Source organism: Melozone crissalis, unplaced genomic scaffold (assembly GCF_028551555.1).
Source record: "Melozone crissalis strain CALT ecotype California unplaced genomic scaffold, PUWL_Pcris_2 ptg000016l_1, whole genome shotgun sequence".
In the NCBI taxonomy this organism is placed as follows: domain Eukaryota; kingdom Metazoa; phylum Chordata; class Aves; order Passeriformes; family Passerellidae; genus Melozone; species Melozone crissalis.
Window position 1 is genome coordinate 50,253,581 of NW_026535794.1, and position 25,486 is coordinate 50,279,066.

At 42.2% G+C, this 25,486-nt stretch overlaps 1 protein-coding gene across 1 annotated transcript; it reads right to left on the reverse strand.

The window, feature by feature from the left end:
- Positions 1-1,712: 1,712 nt before the first annotated feature.
- CRTAP (cartilage associated protein) lies at positions 1,713-24,621 on the reverse strand. The gene is made up of 7 exons (XM_054273838.1): positions 24,166-24,621; positions 20,459-20,608; positions 19,696-19,867; positions 17,152-17,280; positions 16,073-16,218; positions 14,012-14,095; positions 1,713-2,020 (listed from the first exon to the last, which is right to left on the reverse strand). Exons 1-7 carry the CDS (start codon positions 24,610-24,612, stop codon positions 1,961-1,963), a joined length of 1,188 nt encoding a protein of 395 aa, XP_054129813.1. The 5' UTR covers positions 24,613-24,621; the 3' UTR covers positions 1,713-1,960.
- Positions 24,622-25,486: the final 865 nt, after the last annotated feature.

Consider the following 25,486-nt stretch of genomic DNA (forward strand, 5'->3'; position numbering starts at 1 on the left):
TCCTGGCAGAAAGTGAGAGCAGGTCTGCCGTGAGTGGTCAGTAAATCTGAACATCTACAAGAGACCAATCACAGATCCACCTGCTGCATTCTACAGCAGCAGATAACCATTGTTTACATTTTGTTGCTGAAGCCACAGCTTCTCAGAAGAGAAAAAAATCCTAAAGAAAAGCTTTTTATGAAAAGATGTCTGTGACACCTCTCCTTTGAGCATATACACACCTCTAACAAGAGAAAACTAAGAATAAATTGGAGAAGCTACCCCAGTAGGATATTTCATGTGTTTAATGGGGTGAAGCGATGGTTTACAATCAACTGCTTGTAAAGAACTTTTAAAAGCAAATTTCAATTCTTAGATAAAGTTGCAACAAGCGGAGTGCTAATATTGTGTAGAACAAAACCATGAGGAAATGAGATACATCCAACCCTCTGTCAGTTCAAGGCACACAGCAAGCCAGATTCTGGTCTCCTTACCACAAGCTGAGCTGGGCAAATCTCCTCAAGTTAAAAGGCTCTGGATGGATTTTCATTTTGAGATTAAAACAGTCTGCCCATCAACTTCAGTGGATGAGTTGTGATTTATATTAAAGCAGTTTAAAAAGTCAATATGATCTTCCAAACATCTTTCACACTCAAATTTAAATGTTTCATTGCTGTCATATGGTGGAGGACAATGAAATCTCATCCTATGGATTCTCCTTCTTATTCCCTATAGACACTCAATGGTGCAGACTACTACAGCTTATATAAACTACAGGAGCAACTACTTGTCAAGCTAATGTAGATCATGTCTTGCCTTTTTAAAAACTCAAGGCAGATTTAGGGTTTGTAATTCACTTCCATTCAGCTGAATTACATTCCATCATAGGAGGTGAATGAATGCTCATCTCCCCTTGATGCAAGCAGGATGAAACCACTTGCAGGGCTTGATCCTTGAAAACAAAAGAGGAAAGCACAGGATGAAATCCTGTATCCTTCTCTCAGTTCAAGGGGATTTTTGGTCTTCAGTAGACTTAGGCACTAATTCATTACCCTTCTCCATCACACCTTTTTTGGTCTGTATGAATATTTCTGTATTGGACTCTGCTGTACAGTTAACAAAAAGGACAGGAATTCACATGTAAATATTTTTCATTATTCTACTGAAAATCACCTCAGTTTCCACCTGTACCTACCTTTGGATGAAAACTATGCAGATAGTCCCACCAGGCTGAAAAACCACACAAGCTATTTTTTTACAGAAGACAATACTAAATTAATCAATCATCAGTATTTCATACAAGACTGGCCACACCTCAGCAGGGACTGTTTTGACAGAAAGAGTAAAAAACTGGTAGGAAGAAAAAAATATTTTTATTCTCAGTTTCACATAGTGGAATTTAATTTAGCTTTCAAGATAGATCAACACTGCTCTCAGAATTCTTTAAGCAATGTTTACAAGATCATTAGTTGTGCTTTGTTAAACACCTCATTTCAGCTATTCAAATGCACCTTTATGTCGTTCAGGTGCACTGGGACTCATTATCACTTTATTCACCATCACATAAAAAGACATATATAAATAATACAATACATAGCTCAGAAAGAGGAACTGTTATGTCTTCCACAGTTCATAATCTGACAGAAGTTCTTGAGAATTTAGCTGTACGAACAGCACTGAAATGAGGAACTTAGTGTTATCCCAGAGAACAGAAATGGTCTGTTCTGTTGTGTTTGTGCAAGGGAAAGGAAGCTCAAGGGGAAACTCATGTGCACCAGTTCTGCAGGGTGAAAAGCCATGCTCACAGAAGAGTCAGTGCAGCACGAAGTGACCTTTCAGGAGTGGATCTTGGGACAAAAGGTGCAGCTCAAAGAAGCACCCTTGAGGTATATCTAACTGGAACTACAGGCGATCAAAAACAATGGTAAGGAGCAATGGTGAGTCTTCACTTCTGTAAAGTACTTCCTGGTGCTTTCACTCATCAGGATTCCTTCTTTTCCTCCACTTCTAACAGCTCATCAAGGAATTCCACAACTTCACCCTAGAAATATTAAATTTAACAGAAAGAAATTAACCCCAAAACCTAGTGGGAAATTTCTGCTATTTTAATAAAAAAATAAACTGCAATAATAGTTGTGCAAATATTTTTAACACCCTCCATGCAGACACTAGTACAACAAACCCATAAAATACAGGTAAATGGCCCATACCAGTGTAGCACAAGACTTGCAGTGACACAGACCTTAAAAGGAGAACAAGTTATACACTTCACAGTTAATCCTCTCATACTTTTACAGGTACTTAAATAGACAATGAAATCTTCACACTTAGAGAGGAATAAATGTTTAAAGCACCTGTTAAATCAGGAAGTTGTTAGAATCCCATAAAACACTAAAAAATTTTAGAAAGCTTCAAAATTCAAAGCCAAAGTGTTTTGTAGAACCATAACTTTGACTTTGTATGTCTGCTCTAACCTCTTACATTCCCTGTCACACCCTTCAACACACACCTTCTCCATTTTCAACCACGGATCTTCACAAGCCGTGCTTCAATGCAGCAAAAATGTGAAGAAGCAGAGATACTAGAATGTTTTCCACAGTGGAAACAAATAGACTGGATTTAGATTCAGACCAGAAAATTTACAAGCTGGAGCTAACAGCTTACACAGGTTACCAACACAATGTAGCAATCTAACTTTATTTAAACTACTCCTAACATAGTTCTACATCCTATATCTTAGTAAAATGTCTTCCTGCATTCCTGTGGTGTTTGTGAGGTCCCCAGGATGAGTGAGAGATGCGGAATCTGACTCCATGTTCTCAGAAGGCTGATTTGTTATGATATGATATGATATGATATGATATGATATGATATGATATGACATGACATGATATGACATGATATGATATGATATGATATTATGCTATACTAAAACTATACTAAAGAAAAAGAAGGATACAGACAGAAGGCTTAACAAGAATGAATAATTAGAACTCTTGACTGACTCCTCAGAGTCTGACACAGCTGGACCATGGTTGGTCATGAATTAAAAACAATTCACATGAAACCAATCAAACATGCACCTGTTGGTAAACAATGTCCAGACCACATTCCAAAGCAGCCAAACACAGGAGAAGCGAATCAGATAATTATTATTTGCATTTTTCTCTGAGGCTTCTCAACTTCCCAGCAGAAGAAATCCTGGCAAAGGGATTTTTCAGAAAATATCACGGTGACACATTCCAGCCTGGGTACTCTGGGATGATACAGCTCCACTGGCTGGAACTTATTGTCCTGTCAGCTAAACTACAGCAGCTGAGCTAAAACCTTCTGTGATCGCTTTCAGCACATCCTCAGTGGTGCAAAGCAGGTGGTCAACAGCAACTGTGCAGCAGCATATCTGGGTCAGGATTGAAGGCACTTGAGACAGAAATTCATGTTTGGATCAGGTGTTTATTATTTCTTATCAGTAAAACAGTCTCACTACTGTTGAGTTCAGCAGATTTTCATTAGAAGGCACAAAATGGCCAACAATCTCTTGTTACAAGCTCTTTTAAGACTAAACTATCCAATTAAGAACTGACATCTAAATTGTTTTCCCTTTTAACCCAATAACTGATCCCAAAGAGCTGCAATGAGGAATTTTCTGCCCAATTACAAAATGCCACCCAAACCCATGAAGAAGAAGGAATAAGAAGCATGAAGCAGAAACCCAGGACGACACCCTGTGCCCTCCACCTTGCTTCCATCCACAACATACTAAAAATCCCAAAACTTAAATTTCTCACCAAGTGATACACCCACACTACTCTCTATAATCTACTTCACACTTTTGTGGATTCTAGTTTATCTTGAAGTCCAGGAAACTTTCTCCATGAATGAGGGTCAAAGTCAGTGCTCCCCTGGGGGTCAGGGCACCCCAGAGCAGACAGAGAATTATTCCCAGTGCTCTGGGTTTCCACAGCAGCATCTCAAACTCCTCAAAACTGCCTGTAGCAGCCAATCTGCTGGCACCCTCAGAAACACAAGTATTTTCTGGTCTGCCTTCCACACACAGTTCAGAAACACTGCCTGAGAGAGAATTCCCTGTGGGAAGACCTGTGCCCATCCTCACTTTTTGATATGACTTAAAGTAGAGAGATGCAGATGCTCAATGCTACATTTCCAACATTTTACTCTATAATTACAATGTTCTGATAAACTTTGTCTTCTTTAAACCTTTCTGTCCTTTTTTTCTTGACAGAAACCTACGGTCTAAAAAAATCTTGAGATAATCATTTAGGTTTTTTCCAAAACAAATTGCCATTTTCTGCTGGAAAAATTAGTACTCACTCATCATATTTAAATTTATGAGAACTGCTACCAGTTATGTTAAAAGCAAGTTATCCTTGTTTGGATGCTCATTCTCCTTCTTCACTTCATCACCCATTCCAAGTCTGTGAACTGTACTGGGCTTCTGAGTCTGCTCAATTGATGTTTACAATCCCAATCCCACTTTTAGCACATTTTTGTCTAAACAGGCATTCCTTAGAGAGACAGCATCTTCTAGACACTTACATTCTGAGACTCAAAATCTTACTGTTTTCTATTCTGGTGAGAAAAGGGCATAAAAACTCTGTCAATGAAAACAATAAGAGGAAATAGAGAAATTCTGTCTATTTTGAATACAATAATGGTATTATGAATATTGTGATTAAAAAGTATTAACATCACAGGTTTAGGAAGTATGACTAGTCAGGAGAGAAATAATGAAACTAAACAAACAACAATAAAAGCAGGAGGAAAGCTGGCTGAAATAACTGCTGTTCTTGGTCCCTGCTTCACAGTTCTAGCCCAAAACACCACTGAGGTTTTGAAACTATGAAGTGATTTTAGCAAGTCCTGAAGGATGGCAATTTGTCCAAAAGATTTAAGCATCCAACACATTATTGTCACACTCATCACACACAACATACAGACAAAATTCAGGTCTTTGATTTCTGGTATGTTTTCAAATCCAGAAACATGTAAGAGATGAAAAAGGATATTTAAATGCAACAATATTAGGAAAAAAAAAACCCTAAACAAACCTGAAGCCTGAAATCTCTAGTGTCTGAAACTGAGCTCTAAAGGAAAACATTGTGGTCTAATTAGATGTACTGAGGAATAAGAGAGGTTGAAATATGGCAAAAGTATAAAAACAGTTGCTGAAACAATATACATAAAATATGCTGCAATACAACTGAGTAATTGCCTGGGTGTTGGTTATTTTGGAAAAGGCAAAACCTCCAGATTAAAGACAAACAAAACCCCAGGTGAAACATTTTTGCCTGTGCCTTCACAATCAAAATGTGAAACATTTGCAAGTTGTCACTGGAGAGGTTGGCAGCCCAATGAAGAGGTGGTAATTCTGCCTCAGAGGAGGAGATCACATTGTCACACTGGCAGCTGTGCAGCACTGTCCTTGTTCCATTAGCACTCATTTCACACTGCACAGACACCTCTAGCTGAGCTCAGCACATATTCCACAGATGCTCATTCCAGGGAAAGAAGCCTTCTGCCTGCTGCTATCCAGTAACTTCCTGCAGATCTATGCCTGCAGACCTGCAGTCTGAAATGAGTCTTTGACACGATTTACTCCCTCAGTGAGACAGAGTCCCTCCTGTCACCTGCTGTACTCTTTGGCTCCTCCCTACCTTTACAGGAAGAACATCCCATTTCCCATGCTAAGTTAGCTGCAAACCCATAATTCTTTCCACTGCCAGCCACCCGAGGGCACAAGGGCCAGCAGCTCCAAGGCAGGAACACAAACACACGGCTCCAGCACAGGGCTGATGTCAGTGGTGGTGAGCAATCCACGGCCCAAAGCGAAACAGAGATTTTTGGAGTTCACTTGAATTAACAATATGAATTAAGCATTTAAAGTTTAGCCTGTAGAACTATATGTTGAATTTTAACCTTTTTACTTAAGAAACCTCTGTTATGGTACAAAGGGCATAGGAAAATGCAAATTTCTGAAGCTTCTTGCATAAAGAACAATACCAGAGAAGACCAAGGGATGCAAAGAGCCCAGATTAAGGGACTCCTCTGTCTCCAGGATAATCAATGTAGTATATGGTAGAGATAATTCATGCTATACATGTGTATAAAAATATTGTAGAATCTAAGGTATGTCTGTGATCACCCTGGCTGGGAGCAGAGTCTCATGTTTACTGAATTAATTCCCGGACAACGTTAAGATAATATCAAGATATCAATATCAATATCTATTTGTTAACGTAGGAAAGAAACCTTCCTGGCCATGATTGATAGTTTCTGTGGAATGTCTAAATCACTCACAGGACCTGCACCTGGGAAGATTACATCTACCGTACTCAAAAACCAGCATCACTCTGCTACATACCAATACAGGCTCTGCCGAGGTGCTCAGACATCCGTCTGGACCCCTGGACCTACCTTTGTCTATTTCTGCACATGTATGGATCCAGTTCTACATGTGAAGAGACACAAAGGAACATTCGGTCATCCCTGCCTCAGGCAGAATAAACTGCATATAAGCTAACTGCTTGAAGCATTCGGGGTGAACCACTGGGGAAACCCTGCCACTTTGTCAGTCGGATCTCAGTTCACCCAGCGCCTGCACCCGGGGCTGACGCTGTCTTGGCTGTGGTGGTCTTTCAAAATTCTATTTTTTTGTTATCGATCTAATAAATCTTTGTTAAATTTTTTTATAAATTTGGCTACCAATTTGATCATTTATAACAATCAAGGCTGATAGACTACTCAGATAAGCACCAAGGCACCAAAAGCGCATGCACAAAGGAGATAAGTTCAAAAGTTCAGTCATGAGGAAGACCATAATCTCCAGCCTCAGAGACCACCAGAGACCCCCGCGCAACCACCACAGCAAACAAGGCATGCCCACAAGGGCGTGGATCTGATTACCATGCGAGGCGAGGACAGGCGGGGCCAGGGGTTGGATATGCATGGCAAAGTTGTGCAATGTATTGCATATGGAACACCTTTGTGAATAAAGATGTGGATCAGACTAAAGCTTGGGGCACAAGTTTTCATCAGAGCTATCTCGCTTGTGCTGGGCACTGACATACATAGCCACTTCATGACTATATCTGCTTGTAGAGTGTGAAAAGTGCATATTACAGATATTTACCATATGTATTTTGATGTATTGATTAGTAGCGCTGTATTAACATTTTAATAATAGATGTAGTCTTGTAATTAGAAGGTAACTTTTGTAGTTAAAATAAGAACTATGTTAGTGGGGCTTTTTGTTTTTAAAGAAAGGAATGAGGCACTCGCACCAGATAGCAGTCCCAGGACATCTGAATCTTTCAGGGAAAAGAATTTATTCTTCTTATCAGAAGAAACGAACTTCTTCCCACCTTGAAGGTGCTGTTAGGATTCAGAGGAAGAAGTTGACAATGACCAGACAGAATCCTGTGTTTGAATGGAATTTATGCATCATGTATGAAGTGTATGAATATGCAACAGGCTATTGTTCTTAAGGGTTAATCCTCTGTTAACAGGGATCCTTTTTTGGGCTCGTGCTGCCCAGAAAAAGGTACCCAGAGATCCGTAATTCTTTGTCTCTATTGTTTCATATTGTCCTAATTCAATTTGTCCAAACTGTTATTACTCTAATTGTGTTACTAATTTTTTTTACCATTTTATTACTATTAAACTTTTAAAAATTTTAAAAAACAAGTGATTGGCGTTTTTCACATGGAGTTTATTTATTCCGCGTATCGCTTCAAAAGGGCGATGCAGATCTCTGGCTGCTAGGTAGAACATCAGCAGGTGAAGTCTGGCTGGCTTGGGAGGAGAAGGATTTCCTGCCACACCAATAGAGGGGTGACAGTCAGGCAGCCCACAAGTGGGAAGCACACCAGTACACAAGAGGGAAGTACAGCTGGGCTGCTTGGCCAGCTGCAGGGAAGCGTTTCCTCCCTGCCCAGCCCTCGGTGCACAGTTGTGTCCTCCAGGTTGGCCAGGTACGGGTTGAGCAGCTCTGTGGCACCCCACAACCTCCCTCCCTGTGCTTCCAACCTCTTCCCTCTCCCAGTCAGTGGAAAGTGGGACTGACAGACCAAGGATGTATGGGAAAAGACGGAACAGGTACAGCCTGAAATATGAGAGGTGTGATATCGGGCAGAAAATGGGGAATGTTCCCAGACTGGTGTGAGTGGCAGGAGGAACCAGGGAAGCTGATCTGTCCAACTGGAACCTCTAATTATCTGCTAGATATGCAAAGTGAGCACCCTTGGCATAGATGAACAATGGAAGAGAGGCACAGAGAGAAAGAACAAGTTGTGTGCCACAGTAATTAATTCAAGAAAGTTTTACTGAGGGTATGTGAGTAAATTATAATTTACTGAGGATTATAATAAAAAAATAATTTTAAAACAGTTTTTGGTCAATTCTGAATAAGCTAAGCCAGGCTAGTGAGATTGGGGCACCATCTTACAAGAAGCTGGAGCACTGGAAAAAAAAAGACCTAAAAAGGAGAAGAATGCAAAACTCCTCACTTAGTACCTCAGTGCACTGAGTGTCCAAGACCATGATATACATTGGGCCAGGCCCTTCCTTATGCAACATTAAATGTCACATTCACACTCAGAAAGCACAGCTTTTTTTGAGAAACAGCTGTACTTTGGAGACTCCTAGCCAACTACCAAAATAAAACAGCAAAGAGGAAGAGCTACGAGTACCTGGCTCTGCTATGGCACACTTGAGGTTGATGGTCCAGCACCAACTTTTCTTTCAACAGCATCATTTATAAAGAGCAGCAAGCAGCAGTTGCACTGCCCACTGACAGACCCAGGCCCTTTGCCACTGCTTGCAATGATTGCCTGCTGCAAATGCCAGCATTAATCATTCATGGGTCCTTGCCTCCACCTATAATCTGTTCTGCCCTTTCTCAGTGTGGACAGGAAGAGTTATGGGACATAATTAACTTTCTTGTAATAACCCACACTTTCCAACACAGATCTGCTGATGGCCTGTCCTGTAGGGATTCCATATGTACTGCAGTGGGATATCCCATTCTTCAGGGAAGCAACAGAGAAGACAACAAAAGACAGTGCTCTAGAATGAATTAAGATCCACAGAAAATTATTACTCTGCTTTTATGTGTGATTACCAGTGAATGAATAGGAAACAGCTTTTATTCTACCTCATCCAACAAACAGCCTTAAGAGAAAACACACAGAGCATGAAGAATTGTCTGGATCTTTGTTCCCTTATAATCTGTGACCTAAATAGAAAATATTTATCTCACAAAATGTCCCTCGTTGTCGTTCAGAGCAAAAATCAAATTTTGCTAGAGTTCAAAGACCTCGATGATTGGAAACTTGTTCAACAGTGAGAACAACAGATTTGATTCCCCCATGTACTGGGTGTAGGTGATCAGGTTGTGATAGTGAGAAGGGTGGCCTCTAGGATTTAGCAGCCCTGTAATTAATCATTGTCCTGTAACTGCCCTGATAAGCAATGGGAATAGTCACAATGATTAGGTTATCAAAACCAGCAGATTTTGTTCAAGAACAAATAAACACCTTGCAAGAGTGAAGACAAAAGATTTATATGGATGACTGTGAAGGACATTTTCTCCATGGACCTGACAGAGCCTGCACATCCACACCACAAAGGCCACTGGCCAGCAATGTTTCGGAGAGGGAAAACATTATTTCAGGGTAACAGTAAGGCATGTGTCCATGAGTGGCTCAGCCTGAAAGGTTTATTCAGCCTTCAACCAAGAGCGAGTTCCTTGATCTAACCTTCAGTTAAAATCTGAGAGTTAACTGTAACCACCTCAAAGCCCTGCCAGAACTTCCATGAGCTGCACAGTCCAGGCTGGACATTCCTCACATTCTAGCTGGGGAAAAAAATAAGAAAATCCCTCAATTCTTTGTGCAGAAAAATTATTTGACCCTTAACTTATTTCTTTTTCAGATACTTAGTCCACAGTGTGACCAACTGCCACATGCTTATAGGGCTTTTTGGTTTTTTCAATATTAAGAGAGCTTAGTTGTTTTTTACATGAATATTAACAACTTTCTCAAATATTTTTCCATTTCACTTCAACTATATATTCTGAACCTTTAACTGTTTTTTCCCATATATTATGGGAGACTACAGTACTCTGCAGTTATTACAGTAGTATTTTACAGTAAACCAGTAAATGTGCTTTCCTTTTAAGTTACTTATAAAGCCTATAAAACATGAGTCAACCCAATTTCAGAGGGACTTCAACATTGCTCCAATTGCACTGAAAGCAGAAGCCTTCCAGTGGTCCTGTTTCTGAGCTCTGCTTATGCTCTCCTGCCTGCTTTATGTTGCGTGCAGAAATGTAAGAGAGTCTGGGCAGCAGAAGTTCCTCCTAATGCCAGTACCTGCAGCTTGGGGCCATCTATTTGAGCCCAACCATGCTGGCAGCTCCCCATGCAAAGTGGCTTAAATGGGAGGAGGGACCCCTTTGACAAAGAAATGCATCCAGCAGTGCAGAAGCAAGAGGAAAAAGCAGACAAACCCAGCCATACGGGGAGAATCTCCACTAGAAAATTATGATGGCAAAAAAAGAAACAACCTCATCTTTTTTCTTTAGAAAAGAGTGTGTTGAACAGGGACCATAACAATGCCCATTAGCAGGCAACCCTCTCTGAAACAGCTGCCCCCAGCTCCTCTCAGGGCAGCAGTGCTGCTGGAGCTGTGCTGAGCTGAGGTCACAGGCAGGGCAGGGTTTACAGCACTTAAAACTTGCTGGTACAAGCACACTCGTGTAAATCATTTGAACATACGCAAGGAGTGAGTTAATAAAGCTCAAATTATGTTGTTAGCAATTCCCAAACAGAAAAATAGGCTGAATTCAGATAACTATTTGCTATCAGTACTCCACTGGGGGCCTTGTGTTTTGATGCTATTCCATATGTCCTCTTGCCACCAGTCACATTGGTTCAGTACTTCCTCTTCTTTGCATTACGTGGATGTGATGAAACACAGAGAGTTTTAATTTCAGCCACTACACAAATGGAACACACACTATACACAAATAAAAAGAAAGATGTCCAAAAAAAGTGGGTCAAAGCTGCCAACAGCTTTTCACCTACTGATTAAGTACTGAAAGAAAAATGATATTGTCAGCTCATCCCCACCGAATATTTGTGGTTCTTATGTAATTTAGAACAGCTAAGTAGCTATGTTCCCCCCTAAGAAATTCCATAAGAACATTGATTTTATGGGCCAAAAACATGTCTCATACAATTAGTGTGGTGCTGGAGTTACATCTACACTAGCTGAGTGTCTGGGTCTTAATAGCATCTCAGTTTGCCACTTCAATCTGTGCAGTGCCGAGAGCTGCATCCATGATAGCCTTGATGCATTACACATCTGAACAGAAATTAATAAACTTGTCTATTCATGGCCAACCAAGATGACAACACTGTAATGTTCTTTTAACTTCCCTGTGGAAAACTGCAAGGATATTTAAGAATAATTACTTTTTCTTAAAAGTAATTTGCAGCTAGCTGGCGCTAATATTCTGTCACCTCCACTTAAATGTTAAATGTTTGAATTAAGGGTTTTTCATTTCCTTGTGGAAAATAATTAATAGAGTAACACAAGCAGGACAGTATTTCTTGTAGTAACATATGCAAAAATCATTACTGCCTGTTCCATCCTCTGCAATTGCTGCTATGTATTCCTGAAGAAGCCAAATGTTTTCCCTCGCTTTGCTAAGGGGGATTTAGAAAGACACATGCATGATCTGGGCTACAGGAGCACTGAGAAGTCTGGATAAAATGAGATTCTCCACTTGAAAATAATGGCACTCATATAGGAAGTGATCCTCTTGCCACATCAATCCTTTTGCTTCCATCAAGGGAAAAATAATTATTTTTTTCCTGCATATTATCTTGCAGGCTATCTTACCAGCCCACAAGAAACTTCACAAACAGCAAACATGGACCACAGAAAGTCACAGAAAGTATGGCCTATGGCCCAAGGAGCACATGGTTTAAATAAACAGAGTGCACTTAGAAGAGAGCTTGCCTCCATCCTTAACAATTTTCAATAAAGTTTTTACTGTAATGCCTTATCTGGGGTTTTCATCAGTTTTCAACATTCCTATGGAACAAACTTTTCTATCCGTGCCAGAAGAAATATTAAACAAAATAAAAAAATTTCACTTACACTACCAGGTCCTGCCCATAGAGCAGAAACTGCAAGGTAGTGGTTTCACCTTTGTGCTATTCCTGCTCTGTCTGCACTCCCTGGAAGTCTCCTGCAGCCAAAGACCATTCTGGTAGCCAGGGATTTACGAGTTCACTCCCAAAAGCCAGAGCCAAGCCAGAGGCATGGGCAGCCTCCATCCCCCCCAGGTTTTTGGGCCCTAGCAAGGGAGGGCACAGAAGCCCTTCAGCTTTTCCCCTGAGGAGGAGAAGAATGGTAACTCTCCTAAACAAAGAGAGTGTGAGGTAGGGGTATCTGCAGCATAAGCAGGCCCAGTAATTTTGGTTGTTTAACTCAAACATATAATCCAGTGTAATGTGACTTCCTTGTCAGCCCAAAAGTTTAACTGAGGTTTACACTGCACCACCCTCCTGCAGATTGCAAGGTCATTTGTAATTGCCCTGGTGAAAGGGGCTGCAGGAATGAATGCCGGCAGCTGAATGCTTGTTTATTCTACACACAGTGCTGAAGATTGTTCCATAACCCCTTCTCCTAACAACATATGGGGGAAACCCTCAAAAAGGGCTTCTTCACTCCCCTACTTAATTACTCATCCCTGTGTTTTGAAGCAGCAGATAGGAAAGAAGGAAAAAAATACAAATTAAGTTGATGCCTAACATAAGAAAACGTCATGCACAAAGCACAAACCAAAAAGGGAATATAAAAAGCGCTCAAGTATTTCACACCTGGATGAAAATCCATACAGACTAGTCCTCTTTAAGCTTAACCTTAAAGCAAGCTTATTAAACTGTCTTTCAGGGGGTTTTATCCCAATGGAAAGTCTTCCTGAAGTCTGGTAACCTTGCAAAGGAATTTTACATAGAGTTGTTTTCAGATCACAAGAATACTGAAGGCAGCACAGACATTACTTCTCTGCTGTAAAAGATTCTCACTCCCTATGTGCTGGATAACAAAAATTGAAAAGGTGTTTTTATTTTTTAACATAAGCCATCTTCTAATCATCTTTCTAACTAGAACAGACCTCGGCAGTGCTCATTACAAATACCCTTGCCTCATGTCACAGCTCTGTCTTTGTCAATGCCAGCAACATTCCATCATGTGAAGATTTTCTAAACCTCTAAATGAAAGGACCCAAACACAAAGCAAAAGGCAATCCAAAACCTCCCATGAATTATACTTTAATTTCAGTTGCGGAAGGAAATGCCCTTTCAACAATTAAACTATTTTTCTTGCACCAAAGTAAAAAAAATCCCTTCTTACATATTTTCCAGTGTAAATAGTAGTCATTATATGTTATTTGACCATGAATTCCAACCATCTAAAAAGCATTACTGGGTGACCAAAATGACACTGAGTAGAAAAAAATAACAGATAACAAGACTTCCTTTGGACAAAAACTACAATTTAGGTGGTTACTTCTGGACAAAATTGTAAGGACCTTTAAATCTAATTTAAATAACATTTCAGAAGAAAAAAAGTCCACACCCCCTCCCAGCCCCCCAAAACACCAAACCCAGAAAAACATTTGGTTTAAAGATATATGCACCATTTCTCTGCCCCCTGGTGTTACAATTCGAAAACTGGGTTTCCTTTCTTTTCTGTGGGCTCAGTGCATTATACATTTACCTTTGTGTTAATTCTGTCCATGTTTTTTTTAATGGTACATGATGTTCTTTGGGTTTGTTCTTATATTCCACTTACCAAACAAAAATTCATTATAAATTGGTCGTGGTTACAAGAAGATTTTTCCATATTAGTGAAACCCTGGAATTACAGCTATGTATCATCTTCACTTTAAACGTGATTGCTGCTTTTTTCACCCTGATTTCATTTCTGGCAAACTCACCTCATCATCATCCATCAGATGTTCTTTCGCGAAATCATACAATTCCAGCTGGAGCGTGGTAATGTTGTGGTACCGAACTGCCTCCTATCAAAAACCCCAAATTTCTGTTACTTTAGGGTAGCAAGACAGGCCAGTGCCATCACATGCCTCCTGAAACCATCCCAGGGAGGTCACACCCACACCTAGCAAAGGCAGATCCAGGCAGGGATGAGGAAGGAAGCAGCAGAACAGCAAACAGCCCATTCCAAACTCTTCTGTGCATCTCCCTAAGCACAGGCTTCCTCACTGCAAGAACAAAGCACTCTCCTCCTTCTCATGTTTCAAAGCACTGGCAGGCCTGAGAATAAGGCATGAGGCTGCCAGGGCTGAGCAGCAGCCTGTGCCTGCATTCCAGTGGGCTTTGGACAGGAGAAAGGCTCTGTCTCCCTGTGCCGGCTGTGGCAGCAGGCAGTTCTGGGAGAGAGACACACGGAGCTGTTTTGCATGATAATGACTCACCAGCCTGAGCCCAGGCTAGGGAAACTCTGCAAGGTCACTCACCTGTCCCTCCTCACTTCCCCACTGCACAGGGTAGCTCAGACTCTCACATTTCTGAGCACCAGCTGCCATCTACTTCGATTATTCCATTTAACTCCTCTTGGGGAAGAAAACAGGAGACTCCCTCTTTCACAAGAACATCTAAAGGTCAGTGCCAGAGCCAAATGTTGCTGTCACCCCATTACCACTTTTAGAAAATATACCAGAGGCATTATGGTTTTCAAGGCAAGTGATTAGGACAGCAAGCAACTTCTGTTTATAGCTACACAGATCAAAGTACAAGAAAATACAGCTGTGTTCATTTAATATTTTGTATTTTAAAATCAAATTATCTATAGTCCCCAGCTCCAGAAGTTATCAATGAAACAGTCAGAGTGCATGTGTAGGGCCCTTGTTCTGCCCTCTCTGCACTCCTATGCCAAACGTGTCTGCGGTTTGCAGTTTCACACTGTTGCTACCCCTCACTCCCACCACCACCAAACATTGTCTCCAATATGGTTACAAAGCACCATTCTGTTCCCAAAAGCAGTGACAAAGGAGCAGTCCCCTTCCCCTGTGAGCTCAGACTTCCTGCTGCTGCTGCCTGAAAGAACCAAATGCATTTTTGTTGCCTTTTGTCTCAGTTGGCCCCACAGGGCAGGCCTGGGTTCCCACTGTGCCAATAAAGTGTGTGCTCTAAGAGGCATGACTAGAAGGCACTAAATTTAATTTGTGGAACGTGTATTGCTAATGACTAACTAGTTGTACAGCCCATATGACTGATGCTTAAGCAGTCAGTGAGTGCCACAATTTAGCTGCATGACTTAAACCCTGGTAAAAAGAAACATTAGAAAATCCAATTTGATGTCACAGTCCAGGCTGTAAGATTTCCTTGGACATGGAAATTTAAGAACAGCATAGAAACCCATTTTTTAAATAGTCTTCCAAAGTCAGATGACAACTATTGCTGGACAGACTGGTGTCTTCTTTGCAGCAAGCATTTTAATTTAGATAATTAGATGAAATGCAGTCCTGAGCCTCTTTCCATCCTCATCCACCCAACTGTGTTCTAAATGGAGTAAGTGGAAAGCCAGTTTAGCCAGAGTTACCATATTCAGACACATTCCAGTGCCCACAGAACCTGAAATAACAAGCGAGTGGGCAACCATGTGTTGGCAAATAATGATTCACAAAAGCCTGAATGTCACTCAGAGATTTCATCATCAGAGATTTCAGGGGCCAGCTGCTTTTTTTGTAGAGGCACATAAAGACATAAATATGCCTAAGTGTCAGAGAAGTACCAGCATGGGTTTACTTCTCATCATATATTATATGCTATCGTAGTATGTTTCAACAGAAAGGGAAGAGTTACAATGGCATTCACTGTTTACGTGACACACTGCACCTCTGTGTACAACTTTCTATATGATTTTAATAAAACAGGACATGTTAAACTCCAGAACCAGAAGATATCTCACATTTTCCCACTGAATTTCAGAGAAATATTTGAATGTGTCTAGAAGGCATTTTAGGTAATCCACCTACCGATCTGGGCTGAAAATCCTCCTCTTTAAGTCCCCACTTGTCTTTGTGGTACTGGTAATAGACCATGTTCTGTTTCATTACTTCATCTTTTTCATCAAACAGAAGGTAACTGGCAGCACAAGAAGCTGCATTCTTCATGTCATTCACTAATTGAGAAACACACACCAAAAAAATCCAGATAAGGTAAATGAACAAATTCCTGTTATTATCTAAGCTCTGGAAAACTCAAATGGAAACACAGCCCATACTCTACCTCCTCACCAGCTGCATAGAGGAAAAAAAATTGCTCCCCAGAAACTATGTGCTATTTTTGCTCTAAAACACATAAGGCCATGATTCAAAAATCAACTCATCACCAACCTCTGATGGTTTTCTATGAAAATCCTAACCAAATGTTCCTCCCAGGTATTCCAGTATCAACCCACAGCTTGGCAAAACACACTGGGGCATTTATTTAAGAAACAAAAAATATATATATTAAACCCCTCCCTACTTCTCTGTACTAGGATTGATAAAGAGGGAAGAGTCAGGGTGTTAAGTGTGTGTCAAACAAAACAAGCAAGAGTCATTAATGGCTTGATGCTACATGGCTGATGTGCCTTCCCTTTGATATTGGAGCCTGCAGGAACAGCTGTAAGGGCTACATGTGTTCTTTACAGTGCAAGCAGCTTCTCAAGAAACCACAACTTTCACTGATGAATTTACCTATCAAACATGTCATCATTGAGCAATGAACACTACAATTTCTTTTAAGTGGTCTGCTCTTTCTTCAAAATCCATTTGGCCTCATTCTAATGGGATGACAAGAATCCACTAGGAAAAAAAGCAAATAGTATGAAATACTCTGTAGGTTTGTCTGTGGAAGAAATTCTGTCCCATGTCTGTTAACTACAGCAATAACAGGGAGCAAAAGACACCAGGAAACTTGGATTTTCTGTCCCAGAACATTTTAAAATGCAGATTCTGGAGGGTACTACTTACATTCTGAAGCATAAAATTAGAGGGAAAATATTACAAATGGAATCTGTCCCACATCATCCAACATCAGTGTTGCTTAAACACAAAAAATTACTACTTACATTTGTAATATGCAAACTGCAAGTAATGGTACATGGTGGCCACAAATTTTTCAACGACAAAGCCTCCTATAATGGGTGTCAGATTGCTCTCACACTGCACTTTGCATGCAAGGACTTCAATATAATGGTCTGGAAGGAAGAAAACAGCAACAGAGGATATGGATAGCACAGAGCAAATTGTTATAATCGCTCCCATTAGTCACCCATTAAAATCTGGCCTTGTAATGCTCTCCTGGGTCCTGTGCCTCTGGCTCTTGCTGCTTGGAATCTACAATTCCATCTGAAGTGTGAATCAAGTGTTGGTACTAGGCCCTTCTGTAAAAATCTGTGTGCCTGACTTTTAAGGCATCATCAGAGCTGGAATTCCAGGGAGCTGAGCACTGAGGTTTCACTGACACCTACAGGCAGCATGTGGTTGGTGGGATTTACAGAGTATTACACAGTACTGCATTATGTCCCAGCTGTATTTCTAAAGTTTGCAAACCTTGGCAATTCCATTGCATTATTGCACAAAGAAGGTCCCCGTGGTGCTGAGTACAACGGTGCCACAGACAGATACAGCAGGCGATTGCAAAATAAACCTCCAGAGATGGCTACGTTATGGGCCCAGAGTTTGGATGTTTTAAGGGAGAAGAAAGAGGAGAATATTCTGCTCACCACAGAAAAACTTTAAGCCAGGAACATGTAAGTTCACAATCTTACCCTGTCTAAAAATTGCTATATATAATGCAGGACTATTGCTATATATAATATAGGACTATAGGTGATTTTATCTTCAAGAAAATACATTTCAAGAAAACCTTCCAGCAAAAAATTTCAAGCATTTTCCAAATATATCACATTCATCAAAAGCACCGAAAATAAATATTTTAAAGACTTAGTTTCCCTCTAAGCCACATTTGGCAGGTGAAAGCAAGTTAGCTAAGCTTGTGCAGCAAATTTCTGACCAAGACAAAAGAACACTTTTCATCCCTGACAATTACTAACATGAAGAACACCGAGGCTAACTAAATATAACTGCTGATACTAACTAAAAATAACTGGCCAAATGAAATTCCCAGACCCATCTTTTACAAGAGCAGTGTAATCTCCAGACACAGTAGTGCTCAATTCCAGCCAGCAGTTAAAGCCAGAGGTGTGAGTCCCTCAGTGATCCCATGCAATGAGGACAGCTGGCTTCCTAACACAACTCTGCTCAGTGATAAATACATGCCTAGGGCAAGGCCCAAACACTTCTGGTGAACACTTACTGCTACATCTGCTTCCTGTAGACCCCTGGAGGAAGAATATCTCTCCCTGGAACACAAGCACGATTCAGCCCAGGCAGTGCAAATAAATTTGAGTGTTCTTATCTCAAGAGTGAAATACTTGAAATGCATGAACATGGCCATGGTGACATCATGCTGTAATTCCTGCCTTTCCTTCCCATCACTACTGGGAATTGTCCTTCCCTTCCAAGGAGGAAGAGGGAGGGTGATAGTAAGTGTCAACCACAGGTAAGCAAACACACTGCTCTTCACAGTGGCTTGGGGATTGTCCTGATGTCAGAGCTCTGACCCACTGGGGAACAAAGTCTGTGTTTCCTGCTTTACCTCTTGCAATTTGTGCTTCACTCTGTATTTGTTATCCTAGACCTCTGCATGTTTTGCCCAAGAGCAAGTCAAGGCTTGAGAAACAGCCTGCAATAGCTATTCCATGTCAGCTGCTCTGGTGGATACCCGCTGCACACCATGAGAAACTGAAGCTGCTCATGTGTAAACATACTTCACAAAAGCTTCCCCTCACCAAGACATATTACGGCTTTAGGAAAAAAAGTTGGAATAATTTTCCTTATGGCAACTTGAAACACAAAAAGTGCAAGAGAATTTCTAAGTTTATTGAGAAAACATGCAGGTGTTCTCCATAAAAGCATTTCCAACAACACTGAGATGTCAGAGCACTGGAGAAATTACTTGTTTCTTTCTCTGCCAAAGAGCACAGGAAATGTGCATGTGCTATTATGACAACAATCAAAAAAGCTGATGTCCCTTTTCAAAGCAATGGATTTTTATTTTTTTTGCACTATACACACAAAATACAGATGTTACCTACTAGTAAAACTCTAATGCAGGAAAGATTACAAATAGCCAACAAAACCTTATCATACTTAGGAGAAAGGAGATGCAGATCACCAGACCTACACAAAACAGAAAGCTGATTGCAAAGGCAGGCTAACTAACCACTGAGCCTCAAAGTGATACTGAAATGATGGTCAAGAGACCTGGCTGGATGACTACTGCTACCCAGAGGGAGCAGTTGTTATTTACACATCTATGTTACTCTGGCACAGAACTTCCATGCTAATGTAAGATCTCTGTTCCAGTTTCCTGATAGACTTCATTTATGTTACTGATGAGAGCATAAAGTAAACCAGAGTTCAAACATTTTTCAGTGAATCTAATAAACTCCTAAACTGAGGAACAGGGCTTGGGTAACCAATCCTATGAATAAACTGAAATGCACTTTGGGGACACTCTTCCTTCATGTTTCAAGGTAAGCACTGACCTGCAATGGAAAGATAGAAGTCTTTAAAGTCTGTGATCTCTCGGGAGCCTTCGCAGGCTGCTATGCAGTCGTCATGGGCTTTGAAGAACTCGGGAAGAGCCAGTTCCATGTCCGAGATGGACGTGCGCCAGTTGTCGCCGTTGTACGCTCTCACCGCCCTGACAAAGAGATTCTGCAAAATTGGCAGCAATGAATCGGCACTAAGTGACCCGTGAGAAGCGTTGTGTAAACTCAGACACAGCAAATGATGTCTCCACATTTCTGGATGAGCTGCTCTCCAGATGATGTGAGAACAAACACAGGAGACTAATGGATTTTAACAGGTATTTCCCAGAGAGCAGAGTATGTCACTCCATTTCCAATCAAAAGAAAAGCCCGCTGGAGAGAAGCAACAGTGTGAGGCTGTGACAGAGATTTTCAATGGAATCTTAAAGCCAAATGTCTGAGCTATTTTCAGCTGTGCCACTACAGCACTAATTAATTTGGATAACCAGGCACCTGCTTAGCTCCAGCAGCAATCTGCATGTAGCAGCTTTCAGGTACGCCACTCTCTGATTTGCCGCGACTCATTTATGGAACAATGAAGTGCAGCAGAGGTAAGAATTACTGAATGCACCAGGGAGGCAGAACAAAGACGACTGAGATGACAAAAACAGACTAAAAACTGAGAACACATAAGCAAATGAGACCCCTGAATCTCACCCAATAAGAGGAGTAATAGAACAGTCCCAAAAGAGCAGACTCCCCCAAATAAAAAGCATACCTCATAAGGCTTTATCTCCAAGTCTTTAATATGCTCCTCAGCATCAGGTATGCTCTTATAGTAGGCCATATTTCTTTGCATCATTTCATCATCTGGATGCTTCAGAAGAAATGTGTGAGCTGCTGCAATAGCTTTTGGAAGATTATTAGCCTAAACAGGGATAGGGAAAAGAAGTTGTTAAAAAAAAAAGATTACCTGGAGAAAACAAAACAAAACAAAACAGTTCAAAGGTTCACAGTTTTCTCAATGATTTCTCCTGCATTCTCTATACTCACAAATTTACTTCTGCTGAGAGCACAGTCTCAGCAGATACAATAGTACAGTAAAACTGCTATAATTCCTCTCAGTTTTACTCCTAGCAGAGTGTAAACAATTTAACTTAGTCTATAATTTTTGCAGATAGAATAGATGATTGTTGTAAATCAAAAAGATTAGGTTTTACCCTTTGCCCCTCCCCTGTTCATAGAGCTGACAAGGCAAAATACCAGGGCTCCTGGGGATGTTTAATCTCACAGGAAGTACTGATGCTAACCTATGGATAGTAGTCAGGAATCTTCACTGTTTGTATGTGTTTATGTCATTTATTTGCCTAGCGGCACAGAAGACATTATTAAAATAATATATCTTCCTGGTGGCATTACAAAGTGCAGAGACTTGGTCAAGAACTGAGTCCCAAAGCAACTTTCTGAGCCCATTTTCAAATTAACTTTAATCCCTGTTAGATATACTTAGTGACATGTGAATTTCTCATTTACAACTGCATGTACCAGAGATGTATGTACTTCTGTGTGCATGCCATTTATCATTCTTAAAATTTTATACATATATACACACACATGCATATTTTCATAAATTATATAGTATATATGCACATATTTAGGAAGAGTGAGAGAAAAAGCAAAAGTCTGGGGTATTTGTGAACTGTTAAAACCCCTTTTCCAGGCTGTTCAGTGTATTGATGTGCTGACACTGAAATGATGGTCAAGAGACCTGGCTGGATGACCACTGCTACCCAGATGGAGCAGTTGTTATTTACACATCTATGTTACTCTGACACAGAACTTCCATGCTAATGTAAGATCTCTGTTCCAGTTTCCTACAGACCTCATTTATGTTACTGACAGGAGCAAAAAAGTAAGCCAGAATTCAAACAGTTTTCAGTGAATCTAATAAACTCCTACAGAACCCTACTCACATGTGAAACAGCTTCTGGCAGCACACGTGTGAAACCACAAGCAAGAATCACAGTGTGCACACGCACCCTTCTGCTCACACCCATGAAAGGTGCCCTTTCATTTTGGAAAGGAACATAAGAGATGGCTGCACAAGAGCAAAACTTGAACCCAGCCACTGCTGCTGTGCTGCTAGGAGTGCCCCAGCACTGGAGCTCTGCCAGCTGCCCTTCCAGGCTGTCCCAAAACTACGTGTTTCCAGTCCGCCCCGACCGTACTAAATGCAAAGGGAAATCTCAGCTGCACTTTCGTCAAATGCCTGGTTCCCTCTGTGCTGTAGCTGTAACCCTGCTTCTTCGGTAGGCTGACAAGTCTCATTTTTATTTAGGTCCATGATTCACTCTTGGTTTTAATTTTCACCTCTTAGGAAAAAAAATAAAATAAAAAGAGATTTTGTAGAAACACACACTAAGTGAACTCAGTGGCTCTGAGAAAGCTCCCTCCAGAGGAGCAAGCAGCAGTGCAGGAGCAGCTACTCCCAGAATCTTACAACGTGGCAGATCTCTCTGTGAGCCCACCTGAATACACACATGGTCACTCTAAAAAATTATGTAAAGCATTTCCCTCCCACTTCTTCCTCTACTTTAAATGCTGTTGGTGGGGTGGAGGGGTGGCGGAAAGGACATTCCTTTCACAGAAACCACCAGCCAGGAAAAAGCCCTTTGGATGCAGCAGTTTGTAGCTCTAGAAGGCACATTTAGAACTCCCCGAGAAAGATAAAGGCTCAGAACTGAACTACAAATCCAGTATGAAACACAATATAAACAACAGACACTAAAGGCAAAACCACCAAAGTACTACTGAAACTTAATGCAGATGTGATTGAAAAAAAGAGTTAAAAGGGAGGGGGAAGGATTCCTCCGATTTCCCTCTCACACTCCTACCTGGCAGTGACTCGACTGTATTCAAAATGATAAGAGATTATAGTTGGTGTTATCTGTACAGTGCAAACTCTGTATGTGCCACAAGGGGGGAATTAATAGTTAAATTAAGATAAGAAGAGGAAACATTTGTGGTGATGTCATTTTGGTATCCATATATGGCTTTGAGAATTCGAGGAATTCCTGCCCTCTCCAGAGGCTAAAATGTATCAAGTTCTTTGGTATGGTCTTAGGGAAGGCATTAGACCCTAGTGTGATGCTGTGCATGTGGGTGCTGTTCTGGTTTCATGAGAATCCATTTCCCTGTGAGTGTTTGGAAAAACTGCTGAGGAAACAGCGCTCCTAAAAACAGGGCACAGCAGCAGTTTAAGATGTGTGTTTTCAAGAGGCAACCTCAAAATAATGCATAAGCATATAACCTATGTAATGTATACTGGGATATGTTGGGAGTGAATCCCTAAAAGGGAAAACAATCTAACCAAAGAGCTCAGCTTGTTTCCTTCCTGTTAATCTCAAATGCAAATAACTGCAGCGTCTGAGGGGATGGCAGGACAGATGGACCTGGATATAAAGAACAGAAGGTGAAGATGAGAAGGGAGAAAATAATCAATAAGATCCTGGACAGAAGAAAGATAAGAAGCTAGAACAACAGGATGAAATCTGTTAAGAAAGAAGTGTGTCCCCAGTCTTGGCTGACCCAGGAGCAAAAGGTAAATACCATTCCAAGGTATTATAGTGTCCCACTTCAGCAGCCAATTTTTGCTTCATTCCTTCTTGCAGCTGTAATGAAACTGGAGTTTTCCAGGCATGAGGCTATGGGCAAGTCACAGGCTGGGCCAGGCTGCTGCACTTGAAAGAACTGGACCAGAAACGAGAAAGTGAAGAAGGTGGACACGCTGAAGGAGAAGAAGCAGTGAAGATCATTTGCAATAGCAGAGCTGTGACATGAAGAGTCTGAAAAAGGTTCCAGAGAAGGTTAGAAAGTAAGGCAGATGGGAAGATGGAAAGAGAGGGGCAGGAATGACACGGCTACTGGACACAGAGTCAGCGTCCAGTGGCCAGACCCCTAGGAAAAGTGAAGGACTTAGAAGGATTCTAAGGGATGTGCTGGATGAGTTGTAAAAAACGAGTGGAGAGCTGGATGGTATGTGGGTAAGCAGGGGGAAAGACAAGGCACAGGCTAATCTCACTGTGGGTTACAGGAGTGGGAAGAAACAAGTGAAAGGTTTGCCAAGGAGAGAATTACAAAGTGTAGGGCTGGCAGCCTCGGGGGGCAAGGAAGAAATGGAGGCGAGGCAGATGAGAGCTGGTGTGGAGGAGGAGGTGATGGGGAATGAGGCTGTGGCTCAGAGTAACCTGCTCTGAGAGGTGGGCATGACAGGAGGCCTTTCTAGCATCGGGTGCACGAGGCATTTGGGCACATCACGACACCACGACACTGACAGGCGCTTGGCGTGCCTGGAGGGTGACACCGCACCCGGCCAGACTTTGAGAGCCTCCGACAAAGGCGGGGGGAGCGGGGGCAGGACAGCAGAGCGATGGGAGGAGAAAGGAGGAGGGATCAAGGAGAGGCAGGGGAGGGCGGGGGACTCACCTTGAAGTAGGCGAACTGCAGGTACTTGTAGGGCTCGCGGCGCTGGAACTCCTCGAGCAGTTCGCGGCCGGGCTGCGCCTGTCGGAAGGCGGGCAGGCCCTGCTTGCAGCGCCGCAGGCACTGCGCCCGCCGCAGCACGCCGGAGAGGAGGCGCAGCTCCTGCAGGGCGGCGCTGCGGGGCGCGGCGGGCGCGGCGGGCGGCGCGGCCGCGCTGCAGTTGCGGTGGCAGAAGGCCTCGCTGTCGCGGAGCAGGCGGTACAGCCGCATGCTGACCTCCAGGTAGCTGACGCTCTCGGGCCAGTTCTCGGTGCTGTACTGGTCCAGCCCGTAGCGGTAGGCCGACTCCAGCGGCATCAGCTCGTCCCGCGGGAAGCTGCGGAAGCTGTAGCGCTCGTACTGCGCGCCCGCCGCCGCCAGCAGCGCCGCCAGCAGCGCCGACACCCACATGGCTCCGACACCGACACCGCACAGCAGAGAACAGCACGGCACAGCGAAGAACCACGTCGCTGCCGCCGCCGGGAGAGGCGGCCCGGGGCCGGGAGGAGGGAAGGGAAAGCGGGCGGGGCAATGCGAGGGCCGGGCAGAGGCGGTCCCGGAGCCGGGGCGGAGGCAGAGGCGGCCCCGGGGAGGGAGCGCGGCCGCGGCGGGGAGGAGCGAGCGCTGCCCGGCTGCTCCGCTGCCCCCGGTGCCGCTGCACGGCCGGAGCCGGAGCTGGTGCCAGCCGCAGTCGTGTCTGCAAGGAAACTTTTCCTCAATGTGTTTTCCCCAGTGTCCGTGAGAATTGGGGGGTTTTGCCGTCCACGATTTAGGGGTTTTATTTGGAAAATATATGTTCTAAATAAATTTCTTGTACCCTCCAATTTATTTTTTTTTTTTTTTGGTGTGTGTTTATCTACAAAACTTGTGACATAGGTTCACGCATCCATATTGTGATGAATGCGTGGGGAAAAAAAAAAAGCACCACAAAAAAAAAACAAAAAAAAACCACCCTGGGTGGGCAATATTTCCCTTGAAACTGGGGTGTTAGATATAGTGTTTGTGGAAAACGCCAATCACTCGTTTTAAAAATTTTAAAAGTTTAAGAGGTTTAAAATGGTTATAAAAATAGCAATACAATTAGAGTAATAAAAATTTTGGACAATTTGGATTAGGACAATATGAGACAATAGAGACAAAGAGTTGCGGACGTCCGGGTACCTTTTTCTGGACAGCATACATCCGAAAAAGGACACACGTTAACAGAGGATTAACCCTTAAAAACAACAGCCTGTTGCATATTCATACATCTCATACATGATGCATAAATTCCATTCAAACACAG